At 39.3% G+C, this 23,627-nt stretch overlaps 1 protein-coding gene across 1 annotated transcript; it reads right to left on the reverse strand.

Moving 5' to 3' along the window:
- Window positions 1–242: 242 nt before the first annotated feature.
- TXNRD3 (thioredoxin reductase 3) lies at window positions 243–20,640 on the reverse strand. The gene is made up of 16 exons (XM_042880416.1): window positions 20,479–20,640; window positions 14,328–14,388; window positions 12,409–12,518; window positions 11,779–11,892; window positions 9,987–10,059; window positions 9,055–9,174; window positions 8,506–8,648; window positions 7,057–7,172; window positions 6,737–6,962; window positions 6,498–6,590; window positions 5,985–6,061; window positions 4,562–4,718; window positions 4,273–4,380; window positions 3,383–3,478; window positions 1,813–1,947; window positions 243–1,528 (listed from the first exon to the last, which is right to left on the reverse strand). The coding sequence occupies exons 1-16, from the start codon at window positions 20,599–20,601 to the stop codon at window positions 1,466–1,468; spliced, it is 1,815 nt and encodes a 604-aa protein (XP_042736350.1). The 5' UTR covers window positions 20,602–20,640; the 3' UTR covers window positions 243–1,465.
- Between the last annotated feature and the right edge of the window lie 2,987 nt (window positions 20,641–23,627).

A 23,627-nucleotide genomic window follows, 5' to 3' on the forward strand; every position in this document is an offset into this window, starting at 1 on the left:
ATTCTGGATTATACAGACTAATATAAAGTTGCCCTCTCAGCTTGAACAGCAAAATCCGTACACAGAAGTATAAACATGTTAGATTTCTGGAGCAAGCCCCCAGACTTGACAAGAGAATTTCCTTCTCTGTTGAAGAGATGACAGAACGCACAAATCTATGGAAGCATTAGTACTGCATATGAAAATATGTAATTCCAGCACAAATAAGACTTATTGTGTATGCATTAATGCAAATCATGAGGTCAGACAACAAAATGTTGTGCTATTTATTGAACTTCAAATGCCATATTACATCAGATTAAATAGTTAAAAATTGTTTAATATAATACAGTGTTCAAAACAGTCTTTCAAAGCATCTCTTTGAACAAAACTAAGAGCCAAATTCAAGCATAATTCCCCCAGAGCAGAAGGCTGGGATGGAAGAAAACTTCAGAGTAATGACTGTACACAACACTACACAAAGTATAACAGCATACCAAGTCACTGTTCTCTGCTGCAACACATGCTCCAAAGAGACATTCTATGCAATACATGTTACCATCATGGACAGGCATTTACTATATTAACAGGGCAGATTATTCTGAGATTCTTCTCTTTCAAATTTCAATACTGCACAGAAAAATACAGATGTAACATTTCTGGGTTCTGTGATGTTTTACACTAGAGCTGAAGCTAGATTTGAGACTGTTAGCACTAAGTACAGCCATAAATAGCAAGAGCGAATTGACAAGGTCCTGCACTTATGCTCTTCAACCCTGACACACAGAATTCCTACAATTCAATTTCTCATCTTAAAGACATAATACCACCTGAGGTCAAACTACGAATGTAACAGCAGCAACATCTTCAAAGTTTATAAGTTTTACACTGGTTGAAGGGCGATAGTAGTACTTTAACTGCACTGTTCATCCACTGCATCCAATTTGTGCCCATCTTGCCTCAACTAGACACACAATTAAATAAAACAAGATGCATCAATGAAATTAGATAACTTTAAACTGCTGGTAAGATTCATTCAGTTACATATTTGTCTTCTACTTCAGGCATTTAGACAAGACTCTGGAGCTTAGAAGTGTCAGCTTTAATTTGTGCAACTTGAGGATTTCCTTCAGGAGAAGTTCAGTCATCTGACTGGATGAAAATATCTCCCAACCTTGCATGGCAGCCATCAGTTACAGCTCACCTCACGGTAAGGTTTTGAGCCAGAACGTCAAAAAAGCACGTTAGTGCTGATTCCAAGCAAAATCAGGATTTTCTGTTCAAGATTTTCCTGCTGTATTACTGTTTCCACTGCAACACTATTTAGTGAGGAAGCCTATTTAGTGGGGCAGCACCACTCCCCACTGCACTACATACAGTGGTACTGATGCAAATGTCTATTTTATCCCACAACTGTTCGACGTAAAGGACTTCCACAGAACTAAGTGTGAACAGTATGAAAACAAGAAAGACAGCAGGTTTAACCTCAGCAGCCCCGTTGAGTGATGTCTTGTCCTGAAGATTTTGTAATATCCATTGTAGTGAACACCTGCAAGATATCAAAACAATTGCTTATTTACTATTGCTCTGTATCATAATCCACATGGCTATCAGGCTCTTCTTGTGAAATAACAATACTAGAGTTCTTCAAATTGCTACAGTGGAAAAAGTTGCAGCGCACAATTGACGCCTATCACATCTCAACATCTTGTAGTCAGAAGTTAAGCAAATACTAAACAACACTCAGTATAAAATGCACTTCAGTATTCATTTCTTGCATCTAAGTAACCATCTTCACAAGTAGGTTTGAAATAAAGCTCTTTTGGCCCTTACCTCTGCACAAGTTGGATGGATACCAATTGTTTCATCAAGGAGTTCTTTGGTGAGACCACATTTTATTGCAGCTGCAAAACCTTGGGTAACTTCACCAGCATTAGGTCCAAGAACATGAAATCCCACCACACGGTTCTTTGAGGTGAGAAGAAAACAAAAATTAGTGAAGTAGGTAACATTTAACACAGCTTCAGCACATAAACTCCTACACCTAAATGTATATGCTATGCCAGCAGGTCAACAGCATAGTCTTGGGAGAGGAAGAAGAAACCCACTAGCCACTCTGAAGATAGTTCTGTGGCTTATTTCAGCCTTCCACACCATTATATCAGAAGAAAACAAGCTTTAACATGAGTTTTATAATTCTTGAACAGCACTAAAAAGACTCAAAGATATTAAAACTAAACAACTGCAGTTGACAAAATTATAATCTATTATTCTGTAGGTAAGCAGTATGTTCAGATCTAAATTTTTTCTCCTACAATCAATTCACATGAAGGAGCTGCTTATGTGGTCTTAAAACATCTGATACTGAACAGCTTCACTGGCTGCTCTCTTCTTTCCCCAAACTATTAAGAATTTCCTTCAAAACATAGTAGGTTTGTATTTTGAGCAAGTTGTCTCTGTAGCAAGATCTACAGATCTACAGTTGTGGCTGGAGCCTACAGAAATGAGATGAAAATTACTGTTTCAGTTTGCTGAATTAATTGATTTACCGAGAGAAATACAAAATGTGGCTTAAAACATTTTCCCAAAATGTTCCACAACACCAGAGCAGCTCTAGTACAGGTCTGACCATAATTTGCAAGAAACAACAAATTCTTTATTTACATTTCCACCACCACCATACTAGAAAAAAGAAGGTTCTGTAAGGCAGGTCTCCCCTCCAGGGTTTTCATTTGGCAGTTTTTGCCTTCAGTAAATGCAGCCTTTGAGAAAGGTGTAAGTAGGTTAATAAGGAAGAGTAAGTATGGCTAAGATAAGAGGAAATAAGCTATTTAATCATATAATTCCTTCTCTCCAAAGTCATTTTAAGCAAAGTCTTTCTTTGTATCAGACAGGTTTTCCCACAGAGGTGGGTTTTGGTTTTTTTTTTGCAAGAAATCCCACCAACCACCAGAAATTCTTATCACTGAGGTTCTAGGATCAAGATGTTTTACAGGTTTCTGCTAAACACACAAGCATTTGAACACTGAAAAAAGCACATGGCAAAAAAAACCCAACCCCACAAAAGTCCAGAAGCCTAAACCAGGACTGTAAATAGTACAGCAATTCAAAACTTGAAGAAAAATGCTGGGGAATTTCTTCAATGAATTCATGCTTAAATTGAGGATGAAATTTCATAATCCATAAACTATCATTTGCTGAAACAGCTGTTACAAGAAAACCCACACAACACACATCAAACAATCTTTCCAAAGTGTTTAAATCTATTAAAACTATGCTTACATTAACTGATAGAGCTGGCCTAAGTCAAGACAGATAAAATATTAAACGTCTGGCTGGTCCAAACAAATTATGAATACACTGAACACACACACACACACACACACTTTGGCTTGCTACTTACACTGTCAAGTTTATTGCAGATAATCTTTGCATAACAAGTATTGTTATCTCTACCTGGTACTGTCCATTCAAGTGGCCAGAACAAACTGTGATAAACCTGAGGAAGACAAGACAGAAACATAATTGTCTGATGAATTCAATCAATGTTTAGTTTCTCAAACCGTACCTGATAGGTGATTTGACATTTAACCCACCACATTTTGATTATTTGTTAAACAAAACAGTTTTCTTCTCTCTCCCCACCACCCCCACTCTCACCCAGTCCATCTTCCAAAAGTTAGATGAACGGTTGGTTAAAAACACATGCTCTAACTTCAACACTCAATTTAATACAGCTACAGCTTATGATTGAAATTGCAGAGAGAAAAGTTTTTAAATTAGTATAAATTTAATATCTAGTTTCTCTATACTTAACCCTACTGTGCAAAGCAATTAAAACAGATGCTAAATAACAAAGTGTATTTGAAGGACATAAGAGAACTGTCTTCAAAGGGATCATTGAAGCCAGAAATCAGGGTAAAACAAATTACAGCCGACTCTCCTGAAGTCTAAGAAAAAGATCAGGAGAAGTTTATACCCAATTTAGGTATAGAGAACACATACAGAATTGGCAGTCCCAAGAGTCTGGTATACTTCAGCAGTAACAGTACTTACATTCTTACAAGAGAAAAAGCTACCCACAGCTTTGCAACCTGATTTTGGCCTCCTGAAATCAAACACTTCTCAGCAGCATGCAAACTGCTATGCACAACTCTAATGTTATCGAGTGAATAGGAGTCCAGTAACTTCATCATCTTATGACAACACTTTCATGATCAAAGGCCCATTGAGGTAACCTCTACAGACAAAAAACATCAAGCTCCAGGATAATCAAATATTGAGTGCTCTCACCTCTAAATTTTGCTCTCCATATTGTTCTATGGCTTTCTCTTCAGCTAGCCCACAGCTGCCATACTCTAAAGGAGTAAACACTGTCGTTGGTACGTTGACATAGTCACACTGAAAATGCAGAATATATATTTAGACTGTGCAATCAGTAATTCATAAGTTTTCTTATGAACCTTTCCTTTTGTTTACCAAATGCTCGCAGTCCCCACAGTCACACGGACAAATCAACCTGTGTTACTGAAAGTCCGAGGCAAAAAGTATTGAGGTTAAAATTGTGTTCTTACAGATTTACCTTTGTGGAACTACCACCATAGAGCCTGCGGGCCAGGAGTTTCCCTGCCTGAATGGCAACAGGAGTAAGTTCAAGCTTTCCATCCAAGATATCCCCAATAGCATAAACGTAAGGCACATTGGTTTGTTCTTCATCATTTACTGGTACTTTCCCATTCCTTTTAAAAAAAAAAAAAAAAACAAACAAAACAACAGAAAACAGAACAGAGTTCAATATCACAACCTTCCTCAGAAGTCTCCAAAAACTAATAAGGGCGAGATGTTCTGCCACAAAGATGTTAAGAAAACATGCTTAGTACTTAAAATAAGTACACGTCTTTTCCACTTCATTTGCAAGCTCTTCAAAGCTTCTACATGGTTGAAGTCAGTTTTCAATGCAAATCTGATGACAACTAAGTTGGTCAGAAATCTTTGGACATTTGATTTTTTACTTGAATACCATACAGATCACAGAAAAAAAGAAAAAAGCTGCATCACTCACATGTTTAAATCACAGAATTACAATGCAAGGGACCTCAAGAGATCACAGTTCAAACCCCCTGCTAGAGCAGGTTCCCTACAGTAGGTTGTACAGGTAGACATCCACTTGGGTATTGAATATCTCCATTGAAGGAGACTGCACAACCTCCCTGGACAACCTGTTCCAGTGCTCTGTCATCCTTACCATGAAGGAGTTCTTCCACATGTACACAACTTCCTATGTTCAAGTTTTAGGCCACTACGCCTTGTCCTAGCGCTGTGCACCACCAAGAGCCTGAATAAGCTTGTTTAATAGATTTCTAGCTGCTGCAAGATGACTAATTCTTCTCTCTCTGATCTACATAATCCTGCTTCTTGCTTTGTCCCAGGTTTTGCAACTGACTCTAGTGAGAAAACAAAATCTGTAAGGAAGTGTGAAGTTTACTTCTTTAAATCCTCAGACTGACTTGCCAAATAAGATCCAGGACTACAGCATTACTTGAAGACTTAAAAGCCTACTACAAAAAAAATGTAAGAAAAAACCATCACAAATATACTAAGATTCCTGTAGATCTACAGCTTAAGCTCACATATGTGGAACAGCTATCAAGAAATGCAGAAACAAACACCAAAACCTTTAAAAATTATAAGTTTTATTTTTATTTTTAGCAGGCCTCCCCTCAGAAATTAACAGAGTACTAGACTGTAGTTTCTGAACAAATTAAGTAAATATTAAGTGCATTCCAGGAGTGCAGCAGCCAATAAATAGGTACTAGAACAGTTCTTTTATGGAAATGAAGTTTGAGAAATTGTACTCAAATCCAGGACAGATAAGATGTCAAAGATTCATATAATTGCTTGGCTTAAAAAAAAATGAGGTTTAACAAAAAGTGTCAGTATCATTAGATATTATTAAAAAGAAGTTGAAATAAATCAGTGGCTTACAGGAGCTGAGCAATACTTACTTCTCGTTGATTTTGACACCAATTGTCTGTAAGCCAATATTTCTGGTACATGCATCCCGACCAATGGCTAACAAAACCTAAAAGAATTACATACAGTAACTTTAAAGAAGTGTAAAGCTGATTAGGTTTTACTTTCCTCTGAAACAGCTTTAAAGCATTCATAATTGAAGTGACTTCTCAAAAAAATTTTATGAAGTGGAGTCACCAGTTCAGCTTCCCTCACGTGCAGCTTATTTCAGAAATGCAACATTAGCTACAGAACAAAACAGAACAACACTGTGCACAAAAACTAAATTCCAGTCATTTAAGTTTCACCTCTTTTGCTGATAAGGTGCAACTGGAGATGATTATTCAATTCCTTTTTTTTTTTTTTTTTTTGCCCTGCCAGGAAGCTACTTGAATTATTTGCCAAGAAAGACTTCTCTTTGCCTTATCCTGAACAGCTTTTAAAGTACTTCAATACATTTTCACAGCACTGTAATATTTAGTTATTTCAAATCCAGAAGTGCTTACAGTGTTATATTCTCCTTCAAAAATTTCTGGACCCTCAGTACACTTCGCTGTCACTTTTAGTCTTCCTGGTGTGCCATCCTCCAGCCTTTCTACCTGTATAAAGATTTGCAAGATTAGAATGATCTTAAGCAATAGAAAGCATATGTTTGCTTTTTTTTTTTTTTTTTTCTTTTTTTTTTTAAACCTGTGTTGTTTAAGGTAATTTTGCACAAAGAGAAGGAAGGTAAGAAAGCACTTGCCTGAGTAGGTACAAACTTTCTTATGAACGTTACACCATGTGTTTCCATGTGGGCACCTATTTTTTCTGCCATCTCTTGGTCAAAGCCTCGAAGGAGTATGGAACGCACCATGACTGTGACATCGAGACCTAAACCAGCAAGAAATCCTGCACACTCCAGTGCCACATAGGAAGCACCCACAACTAGTGTTCTGCCAGGGCAGTAAGGCAGGGAGAAGAGGTCATCACTAAAAAGAAAAGAAGTCACATCGCCCTTTTAATACAGGTCTTTGCAAGCATTAGAGCAAAGAAAATTCAGCCCATTATGCCTTTTAATCTCACCTTGTAATACAGTATTCTTTATCTCCAGGAATACCCAAATATCTAGGCCTTTCTCCTGTTGCCAGGACAAAAGTCTCCGCTGTGTGATAGGTTACTTGTCCTTTTCTATTAGTTGCCTGTTTATATAGACACAAAAGTCTTTACCATACGAATAGGTTTTACAATGAAGTGAAAAACAAAAAAACAATCTTCACCTAAACATTGTAGATATGTTTAAGAACATACGTGCAAGTAGTTTCAAACATTTAGACAGGCCATACAGATCACTGATGAACTACGTGCTTAAAACACAGACTATTACTCTGTTCTTGTAGGTTACAGCACCTGAAATCCTTTACTGCTTGAATTCTGCTCATATGAACAATTAGATCCACATGAATAGTTGATAACTTTAAATTATAAAAACCCACAGCAAATGAAGGGTGCTCTTCCACCCCTTGCTTCTAAGAAAAGCCCAACTAATTCTTATGCTAATTTAGAAAAATAAAAGTAGAATCTACTTAAATGCTTTAGGAGGGCCTAATACCCTATTTTAAATAAATTTAAAGTGATTTAGTTACTTTCTTGATCTCTAAAGGCCCTCAGGGAATTTTATCCTGCCAACATCTCTTCTGAAATCCAATCTTCATTCTAGTTCTTTATTTACCAATACAGAAAGAGAAACTTCCTCTCCAGCAAGTTGTCACATAGCATAGGTTGGAAGGGATCTCAGAGGTTCATCAAGTACAACCTATTACTGAAAGTTTCTGTTCTAGTTTATTTGTAGAAAAAGAGCACTACTAAGCAGATAACCTGCATATGCAGACACTGAAACAGTTTGCTTCATAAGCTCATACTGAAAACAGACAATTGCAGCCACTGATCCAGATAGTTTTGTTCAAAACGCAATTCTTCTAAGTTAACCTTGCTACACTACTACCACTCATAGCAGGACTGCCAGCACATGCTCTGTCTTGCAAGACAGTTTAATTCTTATGCTGATACAGCATATGTTTCTATCTAGCACTATTATGCAAGTGCTTAATCCAAATGTAATTTCTGCAGTCTGTGCAGAATGCAGTACCTATCTTAGTCTGAAGAGTTTCCAAGTGTTATATTGTTACTGCTAAAGGTTTTCTGTGTTTTTTTTTTTCTTTGGCTCGGACAGCTCACCTTCAGCAAAGCCAGCCACTGAGAGAAACTACCCAGCCATATACATGCAAGACTTCAGTTTAACCAATATCCACATTACTCCTGTGTTTGCCAATCTAGTAACTTGCACTGTGACATGTAATAAAGCAAAACATCAATTTGAATCGGTAACTTTATTTCAGGAACAACTTCTTTTAGGCTGAATGAAGTAGGCAATGTCAGAATGAAGATTTTTTTCCTTGATGGAATTTAAATGGCAGCTCAAGAGCCCAAATTTTCCCTCTCAACTAAATAAAGTCTTTTAAACATAACACATACCTTAATTTTGTGCGGCTCAACAAATTCTCCATAGGCATTTTGGTATGTCACAGATTTCTCTCTTAAGGACAATCGATAGCCCCAGTTTAAAGAGCCAATGTAGTTTTGAACTGCTTCTACCATGGTCTCCCAATTGTGTTTAACTGAAACAAGCCATTAATTTCATATTTTAGAAACCAAATGAACTGTTAAAAGCTCAAATCTTATTCACTGTACATCTTGTTAAGCAGCCATCATTATTAGTAATGATTATGTCTATAAGAGTCTTAAATCATCGTGATATATTTACCTGACTTGTAACTATCTGAAATAAGACCATTCAAGAAGCTCATCTATTTATTTGAGATAATACCAGGAACAAAACAACTAGCTTCTAATCTTAAAGATTTTTTATGTATGAAAGAAGGATCAAGAAGGAAGAATTGTTCTTATTTACTTGGTAAACAGAAGCAGAGTTCAACAGTTACCTAAGTTTGAAGTACACAGAACTGTCATAACTATCTTAGAGTCATCTGTATACAGTCCTGTCTGTCCCATGTTCTTACTAACCTTGCTCTTCATACTGCCAGCCGTATGCTCTTGAATCTTTGAGTGCCTGCCCCAGAAGTGCTGCTTGATGCATTAGCTTCTTGGGAATACAACCTACATTTACACATGTACCACCAAGTCCTAAGATGGGAAGAATCATGTTATTGCTTGCATGAACAAAATATTCATGCTTCTGTACATGCTTGGCATAGTCACTTATATATCAGTTCATGATACTGCAACAAAACTAACATGAAATTCTGCTGTTAGAAACATTTTAAAATGAGTACACCAAGGTTACAAGTTTGTATTCAGTTTAAGAAGTCATTTGACTCATCCAGCCAAGAAGGTTTAGTGTGATGTCTTCAATGTAGATCCAGGATAGCTACTTACAGGGTGCTTTGCAAGTTAGTTGGATCAGCAAGAAAGCATGACAAAAAACCCAGAGTTCAGTATTATCTATTCTGTGGAATCTGAAATACGAATTTGCTTTAAGGCTATGAAAGCACATTCACACTTCGACTCAGTCTGACCATTGAAATTCCTTACTATTTCTCAATTGCCAATAGCATTAATAAGGTCAGACAGCAGCTGTTTAATTATAAAAAGGTGATACATGCACACCCATACAGTCACGCTGTTTTAGACATAACCTAGATCAGTCATTCATGAAATAAAACCAGATGAACTAAAAAGTATTAAAAACAGACAAAAGATTGTGAACACACACAGACACACGTTTGGCCACAGTTTGTTACTGAATTATAACAACATTTAACAAAGAACAGAGAGCTAGCAATACAGAAAACAGAAATAACCATCCAGGCATGTCAGGAAAGCAACTCCTTTGTTATGTTTCAGAATTACAGAATTCTGCCATAATTTTGAAGAATACAAATCCACAATCTTACAAATCAATACATTTCTCACTGGTACTCAAACACCATACTTACCCCAGGTGGTTCCCAGGGGCGTTGGCACAACATAATCTAATACCATCACTTTCTTTCCCAAGGTAGCAGCTTCCTGTATAAAAAAAAAAAAGGAAGATAAACCAGCACTAATAAACATTTCCTTAACCAAGAAACATGACCGCTTGTTTGCACTGATGATATACTTAGCACAAGTAACAGGTTCTTTTGCTAGTCAGTCTCATTACCACGTGTAGCTCTTCTACCTTCTCTACTATCAAACATTCATGTCCTATGAGAATAATGAGAAAAGTTGGGCTTCTTTAGTCTGAAGAAAAGAAGGTTATGGGGATAGATAACAACCTTCCAGTGCCTCGGAGTCACAGTACTGGAGCCATGCTCGCTGCAGTGGCAAGTGGTAGAAGGATAAAAGACAAAGTCCCTACATTGAAATAAGAGTACGAAGAACAAACTTAATTCCATGAAGACAGTCAAGCAGGAAAGTAGGATTCCCAGACACATTGGTGCCCCAAGATTTTGAACATTTTCAAGACCCAAATAAGGCCCTGCATAACCTTAGCTCACCCTGCTAGAAGCCAGAGCTTTGATTAGATATCCACCTGATTTCCATCTCAAACTGAATAGCCCTATATGCACAGGATGACCAAGCACTTGAGTGAATCTACTCAATACCAGATTTTTTTTTAAGGGCACCTAAAGGTTTGATCCAAACTGTTTAAGAGTTCCTGCATACAATTGCTGTGATCCTCGATCAAACAAGTTTAGAGTTACACACTTATGTTCTATTTTTCAAATAACTGAACTCTTCCACTCTGAACAAGTTGGTAATTACCACCAAGTTTATCGTTCATGTCCCAGAAGGCACCGAGGAAAGATTTCTAGCATTCTGAAAACGACTAGCCAACTGAAGGAGTTGTGGGGCAAAGTGGAGGGAGATTTATGTTTAACAGCTTATTATACTGTAACGGCAGGAAATAAGAGAACCTTTCAGAAGCCCTCTTCAGTGCAAGGACACTGAAGCCACATCAACCACCTGTGACTATTACGATATACATACAATTCTGGAGGAAGAACTCACACCTTCTCTCACAAATTAGAATAAAGTACAATGTCATATCTCCTTCTCTACCTTTCTTATGTTGATCTAGTTACAGCTGCATGCTTAACTGTATTGTTGTATAGAAGTCAGCAAGGTTACCAAGAGCAACCTCACCATGTCCAAACCAAAAATTGACAGCTAAGATGGCTAACTGAGAAGTGGGAAACATGGGTTCAAATTCCTCATGTAGAAAACTGAACCTGCATCCCAGGCCTAGTGGCACTCTGAATAACAGCTAACTGTGAAAGAGGTGCATAATCTGTTACTATTTCTGAAAAAGGAGCTAGAAGGAATAATGAAGCATGAAACAGTTCATTCAGGTAACAGTTGAAAACACTTTATTTTAGATTACTGGTAGTCCTGGATCCTAATATGCAGAAGTACTTCAAGAACAGTCTGCAAGTTTTCCAGATTACTGTTTGGAAGCATTCAAGCACCTGTACACTGCACATAAAGAGGAGATACTTAAAAGTTCCACTCTCAGCTAGGAACCTAAAACCTATTATTAGATCAAGACTTGAGTTTAGTCATTCTCTAGGAAATGGTCCATACAGGCTGTCATTCTTTGAATGAGCAAACTACCAATACTGCTACTGATTCATTAACAAGACTAACACTATTAATCATCATCATATATACTGTTTTATTCTACCATGATTAATACGGAAACTTATTTTTTGACGAAGTTTCATACACAACTTGTTCATGTCATACCTTGGAACAAGCGAGTCCGCCTGAGCCACCACCAATAATAATGAGGTCATAATCATAGGTCTCTGCATCTTTGACATTACCAAGAAGTTTTTGCAGTGTTCCATTCTCATAAGCCTGTAAAAATCAAGTCACCACATGTTTCTAAGCAAAAACTGAAATACAATGCCTTTTCTGACCTAGACCACTCAAATTACTTCCCCTTCAATATTATAGCAGAAAACACAGCTGTTCCTGGATTTTTATATGTATGGCCAAGGACTCCAAGCAATTTGATCTAGCTGAGTCTGCTCTGAAAAGGGGATCCCCAAAAATGCTGCAATTGTTAAGTTTACGATCCTGGAAAAGACTCAAACATGTTTGTGTTTCATTTACACAACAGACTTCAGGCCACAGAACGCACAAGTTAAAAATACTTGATGGCCTATTTCCTCAGTCCTACAGCTTGGATTGAGTGCTGCACAAACTTTCTAAGAGTTTGTCTGCAGACAAATTCAAGAAAACACACGCTTGCGTATTTGTAACAGAAACACAGAGCCTAAGTTGATTCACCAACAAGCTAGACAGCAGAAGCACATCACCTAACATCACCCCCACTCTTGTCTAGTCCTAGTTATTTTTATAGGAAGTTACCTTGTAAGTTGCATCACAGCCACCTATGTGTTTTCCATTGACAAAAACATTAGGCACAGTCCTCTGATTAGTTAGCTCCACTAACACTTGCTGAATACTGGGTCCATCATCTAAGAACAAATGAAAAAGGTACATTAAACAACTACTTTCAAGAAGGGGCTTTTTATACAAGCTGACATTTTAAAGGTGTAGACTGCAACATATATAGGCCTGTCAAGAAAACCATTATTTCCTAGGCATCACATTTCTACATAGACTGGACACAAAATAGTTTGTGAAAAGGCTGGCTAAAATATGGAGGATAAACAGGTACTTCAAGTCAAAGATCTTCAGGCTGAAGTAGTTGAAGTAATCAAGTTTAGCCCCATGTTTTCTGGATTCTTTCCAGAATCCCATTCTGACAGTATAACATTTGGTACCACACTTAAATTTTAAATATATTTATCTTTCTACATATACTTACACATACATTATTTTTTGTATTAGTCTAAATATTACTAAAAACTCATAATAGATGCAAAGAAATACATACAATTTATATATATATATTAGATAATATAGATAGTATATCAATATTATTATATAATATAATATTATTATAATATATAATATATTATAATATTATATTATAATATAATATATTATAATAATATATATATTATATATATATATATTAGATAAAACAAGAAATCATACAGACAGCTTTTTTCCCCAGTAGAATTGTTTGGCTTTTGGAGTTCTGTTCCACTTAAGTGCACACAGTTTTCCCCAGCAGCTTTGTAATTACAAGATTTTGGAGATCAGAAGAATAAACGTGGTCATGTTGACAGCATCTTCAAGCTTTTTCTATCTGCCACACTGCTTGAAATCTTCCTGTTTTAAGACCATCATTGCCTGACCTGACATCTGAATCACCAGCACCAATAGGCAGCCTCAGTTTAGAGCTCTCAATAGTTGTACAGTAGTAAATGTGGGAAGATTTTACAGTAATCACTGGTTAGAAATCTCTATACTCCAAGATTTATTTACCATCAGTGATTGCAATAACTGCAAAAGAAACATTTTTTTAATGACAAGTAATTTCAGGAAATCAATCAGAGAGCTGTATTGTGTATATACAGGGCCATGCCTAGTTTATAGTATTTTTTTACTTTTTAATTAATGAAAGTTGAGATAAGTCAGAAGATGTACTTGGATTACTAAGACATTTTTCCCCTCAAATACTGCTTAAACACACTTGAAAAGAAAGGATTAGAAACTACATTTTCTTTCTATGCATAGGAAAAATAAAATATAAAATCATATGGATGATGATCCATAATTAACAGCTTACTAACAGCGCGATGCAGAACTCAGTACTATTTTAGAAACTTTGTTCTTAAAACTACATGCATTACATACACATGTATAATACACTACAGGAGTGGTGGAAGTAAAGGCTTTAGAAAAAACTCATATGGGTAACAGTCAATACTGTGGAATTCACACTCTTACCAATGACTCAGCAGCTTTCCCTCTGAATGTCACTGTTACACCACATCAAACATTAACAATTCATCTAAAAGCCATAACAGAGGTAAGAGTAAACTACCAAAGGCTTCTTCCTGAAAGATGAGACTCCCAAAGGAGAAACCAGATCTCACATCCTCTGCACATACAGTCATTAGGTGGCTTGTACCAAAAGAGGAAAGAGGACCTTCAGTGAAATTAAAAATGTATCCCCCACACTAAAATCCATAATGAAGCCCAGCTACTTTTTCATCTCTGTACACTTAAAGTTGAGACTCAACGATCCTCACGAGTCCTTTCCACCATTCCTTAAGACTTAACGTTAGTTCAAGACAGCTTAAAGCCAGGCACATCCACCCAGTTTTAGTTACATTAAGCAACACCTGATACACTTTCTTTCTGCCACTTACCAGTTACATCCAGTTCCAAAGCATAGTACTGTACACCTAGCGAGCTGAAGAGTTCTTTTACCTGTAACAGAAAAGGACACAATGTTTTTGTACCAAGGCAGGCTGCCAAGGCAAAGCTTCCATAAGGTCCAATACACAGCTCAGGGTAAATGCATTCTTTTAATTCTCAATTATACAAATGCATAAGGACTTAAGACTCAATTATAATTCTTTGAGGGTATAGCCATAGATGTCTTTCATAAAGTTTGGCACTAATTCTACATTTTGTACAGTCCTCATTTAAAGTCAGGCTATTTAACAGCATTCAAACAAAGTATGCCACAGATAATCTCCTATTACAAGTTCAACAGATCTTAAGAGACAACTTCTTTATACAGTTGGCTTAGCTGCAGATCTCAACATCCCCTGAACAGGCAAAAACAATGACAGTAATTGCTATGTAGAAAAATATCATGAAGAAAAATAATGCAGCAGTCAGATTTCCCAAGTACTATGGAAAGAAAGAATGGGGATTACAGATAACTTGCAAAACAAACACTGTTAAGCAAAAAAGCCATTATAAAAAGCCACAAGAGTAATCTCTAAGCACACAGAGCAAGGGCAGCTCAAGCCTACCAGCCCTGTATTCAGTCTTGCAGTTTTGGTCACTGTATTACAGAAAAGATTTAGAACAAGTGGAGAACAATTAATCTAAGCAGTCAATGAGTTTAACTTAAAGAAAAGATGTGGAAAAACAGCTGTGTTTAAATAATTAACCGACTGCCGTAATGAAGAAGGAAAGTAGTGGTGGAAGCAATAACTGATGGGATTGAACTGCTTCAAGAGATTATTAGACTGCAGGAAAAGGTTTTCCTGACAGCAAGACACTGAAACACGTTGCCCAGGTGGAAAACAATCCAGATCAGTGAGCGACTTCAAAGAGCACATCAGATGTGCTTGAACTATCTTGTCTTCTACTCTGAGGCTTGGGACAAGACTGGAATTTTTTTCTAGTTCTGATTTCAGGTTTCTGGTTTAACATCTGCCTCAGCCTCCAGGATCAGACAGGAGCAGTTCTAACATATACGCCTTTTATTTTTGTTCCCCCATTTAAATCATTCATATCTTAAATGTTTCAGGCATTCAGGAGCCAGCATGGAAACAATCAATCACCTCTATGAGAGCCTTGAAAAGGAAAAAGCCACCCTACACAACAACTTGAGCTATTTTTTTCCTTCATGGGGAGGAAACTTCCTCTTCTAATACTAGTTTTGAATGGACAGAGCAGAGCACAACTACCAGATTCAAATCAAGCAGCCATTTAGAAGTGAGATTTTTTTATTTGCAACATCTATTTGTAAAATCAGCAAAACTGAAATTGTGTGAACTGCTCTCACAGTTTGACAAGGATATACTTCATAACAAGGTAATGTTAAAGCTGGCCTATTTACTCCCAAAATATATCTTGGCTGACTTACCTCTGCAAAGAGATGTTGTAAGGCATCGGGTGAAATATCTGCTTTTCATCCTAACTGTCTTGATACAAGAACAGCTCTAGCAAGAAGCTGTAGCTAAATTTCTGCATGCTCCTTGCCAGCCTGGATTCTCAATGGCAGCTCTGTGTGCTTTGTTGTTGATTCAAGAAAGAAAATAAAAATACTTCAACAACCAGCTTTCTGATGAACCTCACACTTACTGACAACACTCAGAGTAAGCTGAATCACATTTAAGATGCTTTAAAATGTTAAATGTGATAAAAGCCTTTCATGTCACTGTGATCCATGCGGTCACTGTGCCAAGCACCAAGTATTTCACTGCCCTCCACTTTCTAATGGCTTCAACTTTATTAAGACAGACATATACCTTTTATATTATGTATTAATGATACAAGTTTCCTTATGTCATATTGAAACAATAACATACTAAAATAAGCCCTGCTTGTATAGATGACAGCATTAATTTTACACCTACAAAATAAAGGAAGTTGGAGTGGACTTTTTCAGAGGTCACCAGGTGCAGCTGCCTGCTCAAACAGGAGCAGACATGAAGCTGGATCACCTTGGACAAAGTACTGTCCATGTTGGTTCTGAATACCTACAAGGACAGATGACACAAGTCTCTGGGCTGCTCCCATGTTTGACCACACCCAGGGAAGAATTTCCCTTTCATCTCATTACAGTATCCCTCGTTTAACAGCGTGCATGTTGCCCTCTGTTCTTTCACTCTAAAACTGAGAGGAGTGTGGCTGTTCTGCCTATCAGGTATCAAGTGGACGATTAAGAATATAATCCCTCCTATCCTCCTCTTAAGGCTGAACAAACCAATCTCTTCCTAAGACATCCTGTGTCCCAGATCTCTGAAACCATCTACACAGACCTAAAAACTTTCCTTCTAAACTCATGTCACTCTAAGGCTTGCTTACTTACTGGAGTGACCACAGCTATGGGCTGAATGAGTGGGAAACAGCAGCAAAACTGCTCCTGCCCTGCAATTGCCGTTATAAGCCCAAGCTGAATGCCACAAAATATCTAAAAAAGCAAAGCTCAAAGAAAATTGCTGCTACAAAGTGGCACAATACGATTCTGAAGGGAAGTCACAAAATTCTCCACTTGGCTGCTGTTTTAGTCTGCAGCAGAACAGCAGGACACAAAAGGCAAGTTTTCATCAGTGGCTTTAAAAAAATACATACAAAAAATGCATCTCAAACAGTGAAACAACAGACAGCAGGGGGAGGACAGGACAGAGGACATTTTTAGAACAAGAAAGGATTACACAAGAAACGACAAATTTAAAGCAGTGCCTTTAGGTGATGTTTATTCTCTACTGAAGATACAGAGTAGAGAAAAAGAACCAGACAAATATCAGGATCCTAATTAGAAGCAGTGATTATAGATGATATGAATAGATTACGCATGTGTTAGTGGTGATGAAGCAGAAACAAGAGTGACAACTATATGCCCAAAGTTATGAAACCTTCAGTACATGCAGGAGAGGCTAGATCTTGCTTTAGAAAAGAAAATAAGAGGAAGAACAGAAAAGTAACAGCGACCATGAGTAGTCTAGAGAAAGCACACAGGAAATGATTTCTGGTAAACACTAAGGATTCTCCAGACCAAGCAGCACAACTGAAGTTGCAAAATACAAAGCCTTCTCAGGTTTTTGAAAAAAGACTCCAGAAAATTTTTTACGTAGCACTAAATATGGAAATAGATTGCACAAAGCTTAGAAATTGGTCTGGCACTCAAGAGAATTTGTCCTGGAGATGCTTTTTGTCATTAGGGGAGCTAAGTCTCACATGCACTAAACTCAAGCAACATGGTATGTTGCATGTCTGCCATTTCAAATATCAACTAGTATTTAATAGCTACAGCCAAAATGACTGATGCTCCTGTGGATTTGGATGACCTTTAGTAATAGAACAACACGTACCTGGAATAACTGGCAGTTTTTATACAGCTACATTGGCTACTCTTAAAATAATTTCCAATGTATCACAGTGCTCAGATCCAGAAATTTCTCACACTAAAAAACCCCTTTCTTTTCTTTATACAACTTACTTAGCATTAGTCTTACGAGAGAGGTAAGAAGTTAACGAGCAGTCAGATTCAGTTATGATGAGGAAGTCATTCTAACACCACCCCTTCCCACCACTGCCTGACTTAACTGAACAATGAATCGCACTTGCAGAAAACTGCATAACTGCCTGGTCATGCTGCTAGCTAAGCCAATCAAACACAGCTACCTAATTAATTCATTTAGAGAGTTATTTGCAGATCTTAAGGAAAGTATAATCTTAAAATTCCAGCGGGGCTACTTCCATTTGAAACAAATAATCATACAATGGCTTGGGTTGGAAAGGACCTCACAGACCATCTGGTTCCAACCCCCGCCATAGGCAGGATTGCCACCAAGGAGCTCAGGTTGCCCAGGGCCCCATTCATCCTTGCCTTGAATGCCCCAGGATTGGGGTGTTTGAAACAAAGAATTCTTCCCATGTATCTTTTAGAACATGAATGCACTGTGAACTAGCAATAAACATCAACGGTGTTTCAATTAATGTTACCAAAACACACTGCTAACAGCCATCCGTGGTGAGACACATGGCATAGTACTAATATCTCTCTCTTCATGAATTTGAAACTATGTGATTATAGGCTAAATACCCAAGCTGTAACAACTCTTCCAAATTATATCCACTTCATTAATTGTACAGACTAGATTAGAACACTGCATCATCCTTTGTTCTCTTGTTCCTTTCACTATTTTATAAGTCTTCATAGGGAGGAGATGATAATACATTATTGCAGATATTTTTCTTTTACCAAATGATGTCTCATGTGGCTTCTCCCTCCACAAGCTTTCCTCTAATCATCCCTCCACAATGCAAACAATTTCTACTGGCTTCCTTCATCATACTATCTTTCTCTCCACTTCAAAAAAAGAACATAAACCAAGGAAACTCATCATCAGCTCTTTTCTGCTTTACATCCTGCCCCTCCAAATTTACCACCTGTTACTTAACATTCATAAAGTCTTTTAACTCTCCTGCTTAGGAAGGGCCATGAGAGAGGCCTCCCCCTATTCCAGATACATGTTCCCTGCCTTGTGGCACTAAAGACAATATTCCCCAGATCTGACTGTTTCCCAGAAGCAATTAATGCTGTCTGATGGAGAAATTCCATACGAATGCAGGAAAGGACATTAACCTGGAATTTAATTACTGGACTGCAATAAGCCTATTTTTCTCATTAGCTCCTTGTGTTAATCAAGTCCCAATGCAATGCCAAAGAGATGAATGAATAAGTTCCAAGGTTTGAGAAGCTACTGTGCCATCTTATGACTCAAAAAGCACTGGACTGAGCACCACGCATGCCAAAAGTTGACTGGTCAGGACCACTGAAAGCACAAAGAATAATACAGTCAGGGACAACTGTAAGTACTTCTCAAAGAACAGCACTGAAGTCATCAACAAGCAGATCCCCTCAAAAGAAGATACCATTTCAGCCAGATGGACTGCACTTACGCAAGATAACCAGCCAACCATTAAATCATTTTCTCAAACTTCCACTGATAAGATAAACAAGTTTCATTAAAAGACAGCTGCTTACTATGCTAACTTTCTGCCAAAACACTCTTGGTGAGAAGAAACTGATTTGTTTGTCCTGTTGTTTTATACACAGAAACTTCCCTTCCCAAAACCTCGACTAAGTTGCAAGTTGAGGCAGAACATACTCAGTATATACTCCAACAGTAGGCTCACAACACAGCCTCCCTCACAAGAGCTGCTGTGACCAAGCCCGAACTACACACACGAGTGCAGCTTTTGAGTCCTTTTCCTGGTTGTCCGCTCCACTGAAGACCATCAGAACTCAATCCCACACCTCCTTTCACATTTTTTCCTCGCTACATCCACATCAGGCACAGTACTATGAGGTTTAAATATCTCATTACAAAGTGTTTGTAAATATTCATGATTCAGTACCCACGAACACCCTGATTCTGTGAGAGGTATAAGTGAAGCCTGATGGTATCATAAGATTCTAATGAAGATCCTGCTTTTCTTTAACAACTTTTGCTTACCAGTTACAGCTACGTGTGATTCACACATAACAGGGCTAGAAAGATTTCTGTTCCTTCTAATCATCACAACTCATCACTAGGAGGTTTTCTTTGGTAAAACATACACTGTGGCTGGAATTTAGAACTTACTCTCTTGCAACAGTCAGCCTTCTCTCTCCAATTTCAAAACTAGCAGAAAGCTCAGCCTATCCTCTGAGCAGCAGCTTTGCTCAAGTTGAACGCAGCCAGCACCCCGACCTCCAGCTAACAGCCCAGCAGAGGAAAAAAAAACAAAAAACCAAGAAGCACCATGCAGCGCTTCCCACTCACTCATCTGCCCTAGAAGAGGGAAAAAAAAAACAAAAAACCGCCGATGACCCAGCTGGGACCTCGCATCACTTCAACGCTGTGGGCTCCAATAAGCGGAAAGGACGCGGCACGGCAGAGCGCGGCGTAGTGCCCGCAAGGTCTCTCGCCCCCTTCCACATGCGCTGCCCAGGCCGGAGCTTCCCGCCTCGCCCGGGGGCCGCACCACAGGCCTGCTCCAGCCCGCGAGGAAGGGAAGAGGCTGCGTAGGACCCAGGAGAAGCGAGGCCCCGCGGCGCTCCCTCACCCGGTGGCAGTAGGGGCAGTAGCTCTTGCTGAAGATCATGACGCGGTGCGTGGCGATCAGGGTCCGCACGCGGAGCTTCAGGCCGTCCCAATCCGGGAGCTGCGTCTGCCCGGGAGGCGGCATGGCGGGGCCGTGCTGAGGCGAGCGGCGCTGAGGTGAAACCGCCCGCGCGCGCCCCGCTCAGCCAACAGCGGCGGCGCGCGCCCGAAGCCCGCAATGACCCCGGCGCGGCCACGCCCCTTCCGGAGCAGGGAAGGCTACAGGGTAGGCTGAACCATTCGCACGGAGGGAGGGGGATGGACGAAAAGTCAAAGAGAGCTTTTCGCCCTTTATTTCAATGCAACTAAGAATCATCAAATTATCCATATCACCATTTGAGGTAATAGCAATTACAATTTACCGAAAGACGACGTGGGAAAAGGTGGGTAAACTTGCGCTTGTAAAGATGCACATCCCCGCTGAGAGGAGGAATGGAGTAAGCCTGGAGGAGGGTGGCGACAGGACGCATGCGCGGGGGTGGCGCTGTGCCCCGTTGGCGGGAGCTGGGTGGTATTGTGCGGTGTTGCTGTGTGTCCGTCGTAGTTATTCTCAGGGCTGAAAGCTGGCAGCCCTCGTGGCCAGTTCCCCCCCGAGTTTTATTTTTCTGCAGGATATCATAAGGTGTGGAATTTCCCTTTGGCCTGTTTTAGTCAGCTGTCTTGGGTCTGTCCTCTCCCAGCTCCTCGTGTACACCCAGCCGCCTTGCTGGCAGGCAGTGTGAAAACTTCTTGACAACGATTAGAACTGGATGTGTTACCGACGCTGTTTTCATCAAAAATCCAAAATACAGCACCATACCTGCTCTTATTAATAAAATTAACCCAGACAAAATTAGGATATCTCTCTCAAAGCTGGAGTGGAGGAGTGAGCAAGGAGGTCTGGCCCTTCCCTGCTGGTAGCTGCTGTTGGTGATTGAAAGAAAAAGGAAGGACTGATATCCAGAAACAGAAAAGGGATGAAGACTTCTCAGTAATAGTCAGGAATCACCACGTTATTAGTCCTGTCCATGCAACTCAGCAGCTTTTGGTAGCTCTAATTACTGTTAGCAGCATAAGCCCTAGCCCCATATTTTGTGCTCTGCTTTATTTCTTAGAATATCAGATGGAATTCAGCCCTCAGGATTTTACCCTTCAGATGGCTCCCTGTAAGCGTAAGGAGTTGACTAGAGCTGGCATGCAGTCTTTGGACACACATTACACTCACTAGCAGACAATGCTGAAATGTTTAAGCAATGGAAAGGTAAACATTTCTAAATGAGGTGGTTAGGGAAAGGAGATTCTGAGGAAGGGGGTTGTGGCTTGTGGAAAGAACCAAAAGATTGTTTTAGACAGGAGCGTGTGATTCTATTCAACTAGAACTGTGGCTCCCTGCTGGCCCATCATCAATTACAGAAACAGCCCAAAGAGTAAGAGTAAACTTCCCCACCTTCCACATGAAAGGTCTTGGTCTGTCTTCTCTAGTATAAACATATAGAATAAAAAGAACTGGCCTCACTAAGACAGTCTTCTCTTATGGAATTATTTATCTAAATCTGAGTATTAGTAAAAGCTAAGCCCTCTAAAATAGTCTTTAACAATGTAGCATAATGTGCCATGGTAAGATACTGCACACAGTAAAAAATAAAATGCACACAGGAGAGATTTAAGAAGGGAAGGGAAGGGAAGGGAAGGGAAGGGAAGGGAAGGGAAGGGAAGGGAAGGATATAACTTCCACATCACTTGCAAAGGACTAGACAGCTCTTGGCATCCTAAGTGTTTGATCTCATATTTAGAAGCATGAATGTACACACTATTCTTGCAAACACAGAGTAAAAGCCATAAAAAGGTTCCAAAGGACAAATTGATGAAGACAGCAGATGTTGGAAGCATTTCCAAATGAAATCGCTACTTGTTTGCAAGTAGAGATTTGGAGAAGAAACAAATGGCTGGTAGAAAAGAACCAGGGAACTATTTGAAACATAACAAGGCTTAACAAGGTGGCTTTAGCCACCCTTTTGTCTAAAACCAAATTCATGTGTCACCTGGGCTTGCTCCTGTTCCTCAGGGACATTCAAATAGCTAGGAGTCTTTACGCTGCTGAATGGAGTGAAGAACAGACAGAGAGCTCCCAGACCTCTTTATTCTCCAGTTCAATCCTCATTGGAAAAGATCATGGCCTATGTCCAGCTTCATATTCCACTGGGAATCTGTCCACGAGACGATATTTACTGAGGTTGCTGCCTATCTAATATACCCAGAATGCTCTAACAGAGCTAAGAATGAATAGAGACTGTGCCTTAACATCAAGAAAGGGATAAGAGCCCTAAACCATGGCCCAATGTTTTCTCACATTATGCCAGTGCCTTCCTTGACCTCCTGGGAATTCACTCTCTGCAACAGGAGAAGAATAAATGTACTGTATTTTAGAACCACATTTCCTAGTTTGCACAAGGAGCTCCAAATCTGCCCTGAGCTTCAAGCATTACTAAAGACATCAATCTTAAACCAGGAGACAGCCAAAATCCTTGGCCATGAGCATGGTTCCACCCTTTGTCAACATTAACATTGGTGATACTGAGCCATGCTGGAGGCTGCTGAAAACCTGATTCAATAGCCAGTGACTTGGATGCAGATTGCCTGCAGCTCAGGATTTATGAATTAGTGTTGAATGGCAAATGATGTCAAAAGCCTTCTGGCCTACTCATGGATTTTGGCACCATTAAGCACATTACCATCAGCCTGTTGGAGGGCTGGTTGGAGGGTATAAAATACAGGCTGTGTAATAACCCTGTTCTTCAAGTCTGAGATGGGAGAGCCTTTGGATCAGAAGAGACTTCAGCCAGGGAGGGAGGGGGGAATGGTTGTTCTTCCTTCACTGAAGAAAAGGAAAACAAGCTCTTCAGCCGAGAATCAGCACTCTCCAGGATGGGCTGGGCATAGCAGTTACTTCTATGAGCAGCGGCAGTACTAAAATACAGAGAGCTACACACAGCAGAGGGCAATCACATCTTCATTGTTGTAGAGATTCAACATCCCACCCTGGAGACAGTGGTGGAGCATAGAAATGAGGTCTGGATGTTAACAGCTATTGGCAAGTCAATGGGGGGAGCTCAAGGTACACCAGGAATTATT

This window comes from Lagopus leucura, unplaced genomic scaffold (genome assembly GCF_019238085.1).
Source record: "Lagopus leucura isolate 7727_CA_CO unplaced genomic scaffold, USGS_WTPT01 Super-Scaffold_100026, whole genome shotgun sequence".
In the NCBI taxonomy this organism is placed as follows: domain Eukaryota; kingdom Metazoa; phylum Chordata; class Aves; order Galliformes; family Phasianidae; genus Lagopus; species Lagopus leucura.

What these genes read in the sequence shown, in the direction of transcription:
- TXNRD3 (XM_042880416.1), bottom strand. Translation starts at nt 20,601, where the DNA reads ATGCCGCCTCCCGGGCAGACGCAGCTCCCGGATTGGGACGGCCTGAAG. An exon ending in TTTGGAACTGGATGTAACTG is followed by an intron (nt 12,519 to 14,327) that starts GTAAGTGGCAGA and finishes ATTTGTTCTTAG; the next exon opens with ATGATGGACCCAGTATTCAG. An exon ending in TCTGCAATAAACTTGACAGT is followed by an intron (nt 1,948 to 3,382) that starts GTAAGTAGCAAG and finishes CTCACCTCAAAG; the next exon opens with AACCGTGTGGTGGGATTTCA.